This window comes from Osmerus eperlanus, chromosome 4 (genome assembly GCF_963692335.1).
Source record: "Osmerus eperlanus chromosome 4, fOsmEpe2.1, whole genome shotgun sequence".
Taxonomy (NCBI): Eukaryota; Metazoa; Chordata; class Actinopteri; order Osmeriformes; family Osmeridae; genus Osmerus; species Osmerus eperlanus.
In genome coordinates this window covers 9159191-9172139 of record NC_085021.1, presented here as the reverse complement: position 1 = coordinate 9172139, position 12949 = coordinate 9159191, and the positions used below count along the sequence as shown (strand labels likewise).

Below are 12949 nucleotides of genomic sequence, written 5' to 3'. Positions count from 1 at the left end.
GAGGCTAGGAGGCATGAGGAGAGGTTAGGACGCTAGGAGGCATGAGGAGAGGTTAGGACGCTAGGAGGCATGAGGAGAGGTTAGGATGCTAGGAGGCATGAGGAGAGGTTAGGATGCTAGGAGGCATGAGGAGAGGTTAGGACGCTAGGAGGCATGAGGAGAGGTTAGGACGCTAGGAGGCATGAGGAGAGGTTAGGACGTTAGGAGGCATGAGGAGAGGTTAGGACGCTAGGAGGCATGAGGAGAGGTTAGGACGTTAGGAGGCATGAGGAGAGGTTAGGAGGCTAGGAGGCATGAGGAGAGGTTAAGAGGTTAGGAGGCATGAGGAGAGGTTAGGACGCTAGGATGCCTGATGAGAGGTTAGGAGGCTAGGATGCCTGCGGAGAGGTCAGGAGGCTATGATGCCTGATGAGATGTTAGGAGGCATGAGGAGAGGTCAGGAGGCTAGGATGCCTGATGAGAGGTTAGGAGGCTAGGATGCCTGATGAGAGGTTAGGAGGCTAGGATGCCTGCGGAGTGGTCAGGAGGCTATGATGCCTGATGAGAGGTTAGGAGGCTAGGAGGCATGAGGACAGCAGGCCAGAGTGCTGGGAGACACGAGGAGAGCAGCTTGGGAAGCTGCAGCAGGTGAGATGCAGGAGAGTAGCCGAGCGAGGAGCAGCATTCCACAGTGGCTCCACTGCTAACACCCCAGGAATGCTGAGTGGACTGGAGCCTCGGGGGCTCAAAACACAAGACCCCATGAGACAGACTCACACCTGTCTACACAATCACTGAGTCATACACACACACACACACCCCACTGCAAGGGTAGTGGACACACACGCCTTTCATGGATGTGTTCGTGAGCGAGGGAGGAGAGGGGAGCTCGTCGGTTGGCCCTCAGACGACAGCTCAACAGTCGAATGAACATCACATGGAATTAAAAAGAGGCTTTGATAAATAAAATATCTTTAATCTACAAAAGGTAGTGACAAACAAAAACAGTGAAGTGAGCCAAGTTCAAGTGTTGTCAGAAAAAACCTGTCCGAGGACAGAAAGGCGAGCGCTGAAGGGCTGCATGGGGCAGGACAGGACAGGGGCGGTCCTTCGTGCTCCTGGCTTCAGAGCAATACTCTCTGATTGGCCAGGCATCGGCGTGTCCTCTGATTGGCTGTCCTGAGTAGGGGCCGGAGGTTCTGATAGGTGCAGGAGGATGTCCTGGAGCTCCTGGCGCTCCTGGGGTCTGCGGCTGCAGCAGTGCAGCGCTGCAGGGTCCAGGGGGTGGGCCTCCGTGTTGAAGATGTAGCCCCCCGCCCCCAGGACACAGTCCTCGCTAGGCCCCGCCCCTTCCTCCCAGGCCTGCGGCTGCAACAGGAAGTTGGAGGGGTCGAACAGCAGGTACAGGTACTTGATGGTCTCTGCCAGGAAGAAGGACTCCATACGGTTGTCTAGCTTGTGGTCGCGCATGTCCTTAACCTGGAGAGACACACACGCACGTCAGGTGACAAGATCTGGACATACTAGACATCCATACACACACACACACACACACACACTGTCACTCACACTGGCGTAGCCGCAGTCCACCCTGCTAATCGTCTCCAGAGACTCCACGGCATCCCTCCCCAGCTGCAGGAAGGTGTGGTCCCCAGTGGCTTTGAACAGGTACATGGCACTCTCAATCAGCTCTGAAACATACACACACAGTCATTGAAAATGGGTACTTGAGTGGGTAATATCATCATCATCATCATCATCATGGTGGTCTTTACCAGGACGAAGTGGGTAGCCCTCTCTCTTGTCCACAGTGTAACCCTGAGGGATGTTATAAAACTCAGGAAGACCCCCAAACTGACGCCATACACTGTAGTAGTTCATGAAGGTCCTCACAGCACTGTCTAGGTCTCCAACCATACTCTGGAAAACATGTACAGGCACACACACGTTCACACACAGAAAGACACACAGGCTGTAGGTGTCTAAGGATTCTGTATAGATGGTATCATTGACCAATTCAAGTCTTTGGATTGTGTAGCTTCCCAAAAGGCCTCTATGGATTGTGGGTGGTGTAGTTTACCTGTAGCCCAGGCCAAAAGACCTCTAGGGATTGTGGGTGGTGTAGTTTACCTGTAGCCCAGGCCAAAAGACCTCTAGAGAGTGGGTGGTGTAGTTTACCTGTAGCCCAGGCCAAAAGGCCTCTAGGGACTGGAAGACTGGCATGGAGACGGTTCCTTTGTGCATCTGGACCCACAAATACCAGTCATCAAACCTGGTGTAGTTTTGAATGGCTTTGTCATACTCTGTGGATCAACAGCAAACATCATATCCTGTCATAACGATGACAAAACACCAACCACCTCTAGTCTAGTTGAATGCAATAGATTTACCATGGAACATGTTGAGCAGTTCCTCATCTTGCAGCATGATGGCGCCCTTAACCAGATACTCAAAGTACGAGTCCACCCCAGCTCCGATCCCTGCGTCTTGGGCCACCCACTTCTTAGTCAGCACATCAATGTGGTTTCCCACCTGGACGGACACAGACAGACACGCAGAAAACCATCATCGCAAACGGGTGAACGACTCGACGGACAGCTGATGGATAGCCGGGCGGATGAGTTGGACGGGCCGAAACACAGCCAGCTCGTGAGCCCACCAGTCCGATGTCCGAGCGAGTCTTCCACAGCGAGCGCAGCGCTCGCCTCGCCACCTCCTCGAATATGGGGTCTCCTGTCAGGCGACTGAGGGTGGCGAACTCCAGGATGAAAGTCCCCACCCCGGCCGTACAAGTGACAGGGGTCTCTGTGGGGCTCACTCCCTTCAGGAGGTTCACTGTCCCATAAGGCATTCCTGTCTGGGTCTGGAAGGCTGGGGAACAAAGTTGTACTATTACTGATTGAGCTCAGGGTTCGGGGGTGAGAGGTGAGGGGTTATGTATGCGGGTGAAGGGGTATGCATGAGGGGTGAGGGATTATGTGCGAGGGGTTAGAGGTTAGAGGGTCTCACCAGGCAGCAGTTTGCGCGCGGCCTCCTCTGCCATCCTGAGAAGAGGTCCTGAACACGGCCAACCAGACTCCACCTCCATCCCTGCCCTCTTAGACAGCAGATGAGCTGACAGCAGCCCCCCCACAACTGGACACAGACGATCACAGTCAAACTGGGACCATTCAAATAGCCTCGGGCTTCATATTTTTCCTTCCGAATGTCCTTGTCCCTCACCTCGGATGTTGGTCTCGAACACGGATGCATTCACATCAATGTCAAAGTCCACAGTATCCTGCAGCAGGGAGGCAACTCTCTGGAACTCACTGTGGTTCCCCAGGATCTGGCCCGCCCAAGACAGAGAGGTCACAGGTCACAAACAGAGCATGGTCCACTACTGGTCTAGTCTACATTACTGGTGGTCACCATCTCAATGAAGTCAGGGGAGAGACAACTGGTAGTAAAACTGAACTCACAAGCAGGGTGTCCAAGGCATCTATCAGAGTCAGGGAGAAGCTGGAGAAGGACAACAGGGTCATTGGTATGATATTTATTAGGCTACAATGTTCAGAAAATAATACTACTATACTTCTGCTCTTCTGATCCATGCAGGGTCTTTCCTATACATTGGTCCATAATTCTGCTATCACCCCCACCTGTCCAAACTCTTTGCTACTACCAACCAAAGCATCTAGCTTCAGCCCTACCTGCCCCAGGTGTCCTGACCATCACATGTCAGGGGTCGCAGCTCGTCATAGGGGAACGCGTTGTCCAAGTAGTTGTTGTAGGCGTGATAAAACATTGTCTTGATTCTCTCTCTGTGTGAGAGATTGCAATGAGTTCTCTAGTTGGTGTTGAGTTGGAACCAAACTGCTAGTGAGTTACGCCTTAGTCGCATTATCCTTACCTGTAGTGCTCCATGTCCGAATCTGTAAACTCGTGTCCCGTGGCATTGTTCATTAACAGTGGAAAGACGCTTAGTGCCAGAACAGCTGTGCACAACAACCTAATAAGCATTAAGACACTGAGTGGCTACCGAGAACACAGATGAAGCGAAGAATATTGCCCTATGGAGTTCGCTCTTCGTCTAATCATAACCCTATGCTGTAGATACTGCACTTCGTGAATAGGTCGTGATTATGTCCCTTGTACTCATCCTAAACTCCACTAAGTCATTTCACTACATAGATGAGCCAAGTGGCTACGGAAGTAAGAGCATTAGCTCAATCCATCTGAGCATGCGCTTGGTTATTGCTGACGGTCTTTGCTGACGAAAGACAGAAGGGAAAAACATGTACTCCAGCAGATGGAGTCGACAACCACAGAAGCCTTCGACGATGTAGACAAGATATTAGACAATGCACCATTAACACCGAACCTCCATTTAACATTTTGTCAAACAAATACATTCATACGAGAAAGAGACACAGCGGGCTGGATAGTATAACTTAGCTTTATTTCATCGTCAGTACAAACAGTAATAATAGTCAGCAGAGGAACGAAGCATCACCACAGTCACCTGCTACAGTACAATCAGACCCACCATGATAGTGATGATACCAATAACAACAGCAGTGATAGACATGAAATAAGTCTGGTTTAATACATTACCCATTACGCCTCTGGAATGCTTCATGATAGTGCAAACCTGTTAGTATTCGTCTGGAGTAGGCTTGTTAACCTGGCAGTATGCAGCCCCACCCAATTATTTAACTTAACCCTGACCATTAGAAGTAAACTCTCCTTCACCCTGACTAGTGACCACAGCCCGTGCCTGCAGCCTAAACCCTGGCCCCTGGGTTTAACCAACACATCTCTGCTGCTTTAAACAACCCCAAAGAGAAAACCTACAAGACTGTATAACTGAAACCAAACTAGCTCGATACAAACAGCTAGACAAAAGAAATCCAACAATGTCATAGTCATGCTTCCTGATAACTTTCAGTACCCACGGTAGGACATAATATCTACTACATCAGTTTGTAAACCCAAACCTCACAAATTCACAACATAATAGTAATCCTTAAAAACTGAAGATGGAGAGGAGGGGTTTATGTGAAGGGCTGAGTTCTGCGTACAAGACAAAAGGGTTTGGGTACTGGGTGCTGGAGGGAGATGGTGGTTTGACGACCTCTAGGCCAGCAGGACAGGCTTTGGGACATCGGCCTGTCTCTCCTCTGCCTGACAAACCAAGTAGTTATCACATAAGTTATCAATACAAATAGTTCAATACAAGTAAGAGTAATCAATATAAACGGAGTCGTCAATACAAATAGGGTTATAAATACAAAAGGCCGGGCTGCTAAATTCAACAGGCTGCCAGGCAGGTAGACATCAACAGGCAGCCAGGTACCCTTGACCTTCAGTCTGGGGCTCAAAGAGGAAGAATAGGGTAGGAATGGAGAGAGGAAAATGGATGGAAAAGGTTTGAAAAACAGGGACACAGAGTTAAGATAAAGGTGAGCCAGACTAGGAGGACAGAGAGGGACATACGCAGAGAGAGAGAGACAGAGAGACAGAGAGAGAAGGGTGAGTACCAGCACGGTGGCTGATCTAACAAGACACCTCCATGGTCTGTGGCCTGGTCTGGCTGCTGTGAGCAGGGCTGGCTGCGGTGGCGCCCTCTAGCTGTGAGCTGGTGTGAGTGCGACTGCGACTTCCCTCCACTGATCCCATGCTGGAGGCCGAGTGTGTACGAGATCGAACCAGGCGAGTCATACTGGCGGTGGGCACTGCAGAAGAAGAAGGAGGAGGGGGGAACTGATTATAATTGAACTTGTGATCTTAGCTGACCTTAGTGAGACAGGTGGTGGTGGTGGGAGGGAGCGTGGTTGTGGCTGGGCAGGAGGATGCACATGGCAGGGGGCGTGGTGGGGCTTGGTTGTGGCTGGGCAGGAGGATGCACATGGCAGGGGGCGTGGTTGTGGCTGGGCAGGAGGATGCACATGGCAGGGGGCTTCAGTGGCTTGAAACCACATTCCCATGACAACCAGGTTGATGATCCCCAGCCCAAACGAATAATGAATCAATCTGGCCTCATGTCTGTCTGTCTGTCAGGATGCCCGTTTGTCTGCATGCTCGTCTGTGTGTGTGTGTGTGTCTGACTGCTTGTCTGTCTGTCTTCCAAGGAGCCATTCTTTGGTCTACTGTCTCCCGTCCGACCCTAACTCTGTCTGTCACCATGTCTGCCCATGTGACGTCTGGATTCATTATTCTCCCCCACAGTTTGCTATTCATTTTCACTGTTGAGGAAAAAATGAATGTACAGGAAAGTCCAACCTGTAGCATGCACTCACACAGCTCATCAAGATAATAATATCATCTGAAGGGACAGAGACACGCAACAGAAAAAGACACACACACACACACACACACACACACACACACACACACACACACACACACACACACACACACACACACACACACACACACACACACACACACACACACACACACACACACACACACACACACACACACACACACACACACACACACACACACACACACACACACACACACACACACACACACACACACACACACACACACACACACACACACACACAGCAGGATGGAGGGGTGTAGGAGCAGCATGCACACCATGCTGAACATCATCTAAGCATCGAACAGCTACTTACACCTGTTGTTAACGCACCACTGCAGACAGACAGACACAGACAAACAATCTTGAGTGTGTGTGTGCGCGCGCGCACGCGCTTGTTAAACTTCAGTACCTCTACAACTTATCGCATAGTACAGATTATAACATATACAACAATGAATCACACAGGCAAAATGTTTGAAACATCACACAGAGCTGAAGGAAACATAGATCAGTCAGACTAGACTAGACGTTAGAACACATGTACCACAACAGCAGCATGCTCAGAGGAAGAGAAGGTGTACTCACTGTAGCCCATTCCTTGGACAAAGTACTTGAAGGCTTCAGCCAGTTTGCCAGGCTGTGGTGACACACACAGAAAAGGTCAGAGTTCACACAGAAACGGTTGAATGGTGCCGTGGTCTTTAGAAGCGTTGCCTGGTGAGAGAGGTGACTCACCTGGACCACCTGAGGGAGGCCGCCACAGTCAGCCATCTGGGGAGGACAAACGCACGCTCAGAATCTGAGTCAATAGACGCATGAACGAACACACACACACACACACACACACACGTTACCTTCAACAGGGTGGTTTTGGTGGGATTCATCCTGGAGTTACACTCCACCTGTGGACCGGAGAGGGAGATCAAAAAACAGGTTAACCAACCGGCTGACAGGTACAACCTAGGGAGGGAGGTGATTGGCCGATTGGGATTAGCGTTTGCGAGGAAGATAAAAGGCTGCACCTACCACGGCGTCGACGGCGGGCGCCGTGTCTCCAACCACCAGCAGAGAAGGACACCTGAACAGAAACACAGAGCCAGTCAGGCAGGGGCCAGCAGACCAGCAGGGGCTACCGTGTCCGTGAAGCAGGAAGAGTACCTCATCGTGTTGGCAGTGTCATCAGTCAGACCTACGATTGGCCTCTCCATCTCCAGTTCCCGGCGGCTGTCAAAACAAGCACACACACGCATCAAAATGACGTCTCCGTGGTGGCGCTGACTGAGAACCTTGCCGTGGTGTTTGGGTCACATGCATGGCTGGAGCAGGGATCACATGGTACCTGTTGTAGGAGTAGCAGAACAGAGCCAGGTTGTCCTGGTTGATGTCCTGGGAGATGTGGAGCCTGTACGTCTGGACTATCTCCTGGTTGTCACTCAGCTCCTCCTGAGGATGGATCACACACACACACACACACACACACACACACACACACACACACACACACACACACACACACACACGTTGATGCAGAGTTAAAAAAAATCCCTCCGTTGAGACAGAATAGACAAGGCCAAACAGAGGTATAAACCTAATAGACTCCTGTAGATGCACAGCAGAGGGTTTCAAGCTGAAATGGAGAGAAAAAGAGACTCCAGCGGAAACAGTAGAACTCCAGCTGATAGACCGCCTCTACTCACATCACTGAAGTGGTGTCCCATCACAATGTCCACCAGGTTACTAGTCCAGCCGCTCAGCTGAAAAAGAAACAACCGCTCAGCCTACAGAAAACGTGTGTGTATTTGCTTGTGTGTGTGTGTGTGTGTACTCACCTTTGATGCAGCCCAGTCCATCCAGCCCTTAGCACAGGGGTCTACGTTGATGAGCACCAGTCCTTCCACCAGAGAAGGCTCGCTCAGCTGAAGACAGGACAGGAGGGGTAAGCATGGAGGACTAGGACAGGTCTGCACTGTGCTGTGGTGCAGGGAGCCTGCATGACAGGTCTGCACTGTGCTGTGGTGCAGGGAGCCTGCATGACAGGTCTGCACTGTGCTGTGGTGCTGGGAGCCTGCATGACAGGTCTGCACTGTGCTGTGGTGCTGGGAGCCTGCATGACAGGTCTGCACTGTGCTGTGGTGCAGGGAGCCTGCATGACAGGTCTGCACTGTGCTGTGGTGCTGGGAGCCTGCATGACAGGTCTGCACTGTGCTGTGGTGCTGGGAGCCTGCATGACAGGTCTGCACTGTGCTGTGGTGCAGGGAGCCTGCATGACAGGTCTGCACTGTGCTGTGGTGCTGGGAGCCTGCATGACAGGTCTGCACTGTGCTGTGGTGCAGGGAGCCTGCATGACAGGTCTGCACTGTGCTGTGGTGTTTTAAGTACAGAGGACTTACTGCCAGCCTGGACAGGATGTAGGCTCCTGCTCCCACTCCGATGCCAATCACGCTGGTCACCCTGGCAACGCAAATCCTCGCAATGAGTCAAATGAATGCGGACACACACACACACACACACACAAACACACCTCCCTTCAGGGAGAAACACTTACTTCAGATGAGTGAGAACAGATGGAAGCATCTCAGACAACTCATCCATAGATGGATACTGGTACCTAAAAAAACAGAGAGAGAGAGAGAGAGAGAGAGACACGAATAAGAGAGGGATCCTGCGAGTTTGGAGCAGGAAGATGAAGATGAGGAAGTGATGTCGCAGTACCCTGCAGGGAAGGGCGGGGCGTTCTCCTGCTGCCCAGGTGCATCTACGTGGACCACGGCAAAGTGGTGCGTGATCTCCTGCATGTCCTCGTAGTTGAACAGAGTGTTGAAACACGACTTGTCTGCAGAGAGACATGTACAGCTACTAGCACAGTCGTCAAGGTACGCTTACCACAGTGTTAAATAGCCAGATTTACCATAACTGTGCCAAACATCTAGATTTACCTGCTAAATCAAGTCAGTCAGCAATGTTCAATAAAGAAATATTTACCATAACACATAATTTACCATAGCAATGCCAACTAGTGCTGGTGCGGCTGGTAGAAGAGATGTGCTACTCACGGTTCAAACCGATGTCATGGTAGGTGAGAATGACAGGTCGGTTGCCCTTGGGAACACCCCTCATAGTCACATGCAGTACGCCATGGAGGGTCTCAATGTCATGCTCCTGTCAACCAATAACAGCACACGTTAGGGCCTTTCAACCAATCATACACAAGGGCTGGGGCCTGTTGACCAGATCTTTTCAAGGTTAACTCCATCATGTGTACACCCACACCCCAACACAAACACACATCCCTGAAGCGGCCCAGATATGGTTAGCTGGCGTCTTAATCCAATTATCCGTCGATGGAAATATCTGCCTCTAATACCTCATTAATATCTGTTAATGGGTCAGAGACACACACACACACGCACACACACACGTTAAAGAGAAGACCTTGGGAAGCCTGCAAACAGAATAGGCAAAGTTTACATGTAGCGTGCCTGTGTGTTTTGAGACGGTAGGCTCTTCCAGCAAAAAATTCAAGGCACACTATCCTGGTTACCATGGCGACTGCTCAGCAATAGAGAAATAAAAACGGGTGATCTGCCCTTCTCTCCTCCCCCCCTGTCCTCCCCCCCCTGCCCTCATTGCCTTAGCCCTTTTCTTTTCACAACGAGATTATATCCCCCCTCCTTCCTCATCGGTATGTTGAATGCAGATATGTCACCCCCACCCCCGCTCCCAACCTCAGTCAGTCAACAAGCTGCAATAAGAGAACTAAGAAGCCCCCCCCCCCCCCCGTTCATCAACTTCACCCACACACAAACACGGCTGCCTTCACTGAAACAGGCCGGCCGGGAGCAGCCTCACTTAACACATGAGCAAACAGCACCAACACCTCAGCACATAACACCCAGTATCAGCCGACATCAACTACTGGCACTTTATACGCCCTCGGCGGCTAACACAAACTAGCACGAGCCGGCGGCAGCTTCCACTCACCACTCCAATGACTGAACAGGCAATCTGGTTCAGGTCCAGAACGGCCGTCATGGTGTCACCAGAGAGACGCGGGCAGAGACGGGCACGGGAGAGGAACGGACGGGAGAGGAGATGGAGAGGAGGAATGGAGGAATGAGGAGAGGAGTCGAGCAGGGCGGTGGCTGAAAGAGGGAGGGCCGGCAGGAAAGCAGAGCGGAGGAGAGACCACCGGAGAACAGAGAGCTCAGCCCAGCAGGAACGAGCGGAGGGTTTTCTGATGGCAGCAGCTGCTCTCCAGGCAGGGGAGAGAATGTGTGGAGAGGGAAGGAGAGAGGCACGACTGAAGGAGAGAGCTAGCGAAGGCTGCCAAGGTGGGGTGGAGAAAGAGAAGAGAGAAAGGGGGAGGGCGGGGGGAGCGAGGAGTTTTCTGGCTGGCTAAACACAAAGCCTCCATGGCCGTCTGTCGTCCGTGAGCCCAGGGTGAAGGGATTAGTAAGGTCAGGTGGACTAAGGGGGAGGAAACAGAGGAGGGGACGGATAAAGAGGAACCGAGGAGGAGGAGAGAGGAAGGGAGAGTCAAACTGCAGAGGTTCCTACCTTAGATAACGGAGTATGGAGGAGGAGGAGTAGTGAGTAGGGGGGGCGGAGGTGGGTAGGGGCAGGCATGTTCTGCAGCAGAGCAGAGGAGAGCTCACCAGCCTAACTACTCCAGGTGCTGGTTGCAGACGTCTGCAGTTCAGCACAGCTGCTCTAGAGGGCGCCACAAGACTTCACACATGGAAGTACCATCCAGAATGCCACACCATTTCTGTACCAACTCTGATTGTTTTCATCAGTTGTGATTGACCTAATCCTGTGTGTGTTCCAGCTGGTAGGGTTGGAGTTGGGTTGTCATAGAGACAGGAAGAGAGCAGTAACATCCTCCCTGGAGTGAAGGCATTGCCATGACAACCAGCTTCTCGACTGCTTGCACGCATCGCGTTGGATAGCCATGCACTTTTACCATAACAAGCCTCTTCCATCAGGCAAACCACCACCTTACCCATACACACACACCTATCTTAAAAACACCTTTAGAACACCTACTACATTCTCAATCCCTCACCCATACTCGCACACCATATGCATCTCACCACCCACAAACCCTCCCTCCAATGAATTAGCCATGCACATCTCTCTTCCACTAACACACTTCCTTACCCCCCACCCACAACTCCATACCCCTCCCTATTAGCTCACCTGACAGTCAAAGTCCTGGAAGTTCCGGCCGCCCTGGAGAGAGAGGAGACAGTGTGAGCCACCATGCTTTTGCACACGGTCCCTCATCAGGCAACAGATTCACAGGAAGACGCACACATCAGTAAACACAATGATCCCACTGACAGGAACCTCCCCCTGACCTGGTTTGTGAGCAGGGGTTTGATCTCAGTCAGCTGGACATCCTGGAGCTCCTCCATGATAGGCTGTCACAGCTGTCAGTCACACCTCAGACAGAAGTGGATTTGGGATGGAAGCCGAATGCAGACAGCTCACTGTTCACACATATACACAAGCACGAGCAGCAGTGTTAAGGCTGGGTCACAAGAGAAGGAGAAATATAAAAAAGAATATTCACGAGCTGTTAAATGCCCCCCCCCCCCCCCCCCCCGTGTAACTGTGCTCACTGATAGGCAGCCAGGGGAGCTGCTCCTGGGAGGGCGCTGTCTGCCAGCCTTCTCTACTGGGGCAAAACATGTCTAATCACAGAGCTCAGCCTAGATTACATCTACCCAACCTAGAATACATCAGACAGGCAGATACAGGCAATCTGACAGAGACATTCAGGGAGTCATTGTCTTCCTGTCCGACTGTCTGTCCGTCTACCTGTCTGTCTGCCTTCAGTCCACAAACCAGGTCAGGTTAGGAAAAGTATTTATCTTCAGATCATCTAGTTTCCCGTCTCTAAAATGCAACCATCCATCAGGGTTTTGACAGCCAGTTAACATGAGCTGCTGTTGTATCCCTAGTTAAATTACAAGTCAATATATCGATACGCGCATTAGTTCTATGGACACTATTTAAAGTTAACCTTCACAGCAACATAGCTTTAGATTATGTTAACTAGCAAGCTAATTTGATGTCTATCTAACGTAGCTATAGCTGCAGCAGCTAGCCTTGCTAGAATTAGCAAGCAAGCGGACATCAGTCTCTGTCCAAAGAGCCAAACACTACCTCTAATTAGACTAGCTTTATCTTGCATGATAACGCCAGATCAGGATGCAACCAGATCAGGCCCTCTTAAAACCAACGGTGTCAAAGCTAGTCTTGATGGGTAGACTAGCTACAGAAGTCAGAATTCATTAGAAACGCCAAAGACATAGATGAAGTGTAGCTAGCTAACGTATTGATGGAAAACTAGCGCAGCCAGCAGCAGACGTTTTACTTGCTAGCTGTCACTCCTATCTAAGTCGACAAATCTTCCCACGTTGGCTAGGTAGCTGCATTATGTACACAAATGCAGTTTTGTACTCACCAGTTCTGTGAAGATTTTGAGCTAGATGCTTGCTAACTGCAGATTCAGGTGTATGTCTATGAGGGTATTTGACTGCTAGCTGGTGGTTGTGTCAACTGCTCCACGCGGACTGAGCTTCTGGGGCGGAGCTTCTCAACCCCTCCGACTCGTGAAAGCTTTTTAAATAGCGTTATTCTATCTTC

The 12949-nt window shown here is 51.0% G+C and overlaps 2 protein-coding genes across 3 annotated transcripts; both read right to left on the bottom strand.

Moving 5' to 3' along the window:
- Positions 1-940: 940 nt before the first annotated feature.
- On the bottom strand, positions 941-4193 carry edem2 (ER degradation enhancer, mannosidase alpha-like 2). The gene is made up of 11 exons (XM_062458696.1): positions 3872-4193; positions 3672-3782; positions 3441-3480; positions 3202-3307; positions 2989-3114; positions 2639-2850; positions 2370-2511; positions 2158-2282; positions 1755-1899; positions 1549-1670; positions 941-1458 (listed from the first exon to the last, which is right to left on the bottom strand). Exons 1-11 carry the CDS (start codon positions 3979-3981, stop codon positions 1003-1005), a joined length of 1695 nt encoding a protein of 564 aa, XP_062314680.1. The 5' UTR covers positions 3982-4193; the 3' UTR covers positions 941-1002.
- Positions 4194-4401: 208 nt separating this feature from the next.
- On the bottom strand, positions 4402-12920 carry LOC134018610 (protein NDRG3-like). 2 transcript variants are annotated; one of them, XM_062458694.1, is made up of 17 exons: positions 12768-12920; positions 11656-11787; positions 11495-11527; positions 9349-9454; positions 9008-9128; positions 8841-8903; positions 8686-8746; positions 8125-8211; positions 7993-8049; positions 7635-7738; positions 7454-7519; positions 7322-7373; positions 7150-7197; positions 7031-7066; positions 6881-6932; positions 5530-5696; positions 4402-5145 (listed from the first exon to the last, which is right to left on the bottom strand). In XM_062458694.1, exons 2-17 carry the CDS (start codon positions 11710-11712, stop codon positions 5098-5100), a joined length of 1158 nt encoding a protein of 385 aa, XP_062314678.1. In that variant the 5' UTR covers positions 11713-11787; positions 12768-12920; the 3' UTR covers positions 4402-5097. The 2 variants fall into 2 exon arrangements, with proteins under 2 accessions (XP_062314678.1, XP_062314679.1); XM_062458695.1 differs by lacking the exons at positions 11495-11527; positions 11656-11787; positions 12768-12920 and adding an exon at positions 10277-10450.
- Between the last annotated feature and the right edge of the window lie 29 nt (positions 12921-12949).

Coding starts and splice junctions, on each gene's coding strand:
- LOC134018610 (XM_062458694.1), bottom strand. CDS start 11,712: ATGGAGGAGCTCCAGGATGTCCAGCTGACTGAGATCAAACCCCTGCTC. Junction 9,455..11,494: donor TCCAGGACTTTGACTGTCAG/GTGAGCTAATAG, acceptor ATTGGTTGACAG/GAGCATGACATTGAGACCCT. Junction 5,697..6,880: donor TGTCCAAGGAATGGGCTACA/GTGAGTACACCT, acceptor CTTCTTCTGCAG/TGCCCACCGCCAGTATGACT.
- edem2 (XM_062458696.1), bottom strand. CDS start 3,981: ATGCTTATTAGGTTGTTGTGCACAGCTGTTCTGGCACTAAGCGTCTTT. Junction 3,783..3,871: donor TCGGACATGGAGCACTACAG/GTAAGGATAATG, acceptor TCTCTCACACAG/AGAGAGAATCAAGACAATGT. Junction 3,481..3,671: donor GGTCAGGACACCTGGGGCAG/GTAGGGCTGAAG, acceptor GTCCTTCTCCAG/CTTCTCCCTGACTCTGATAG.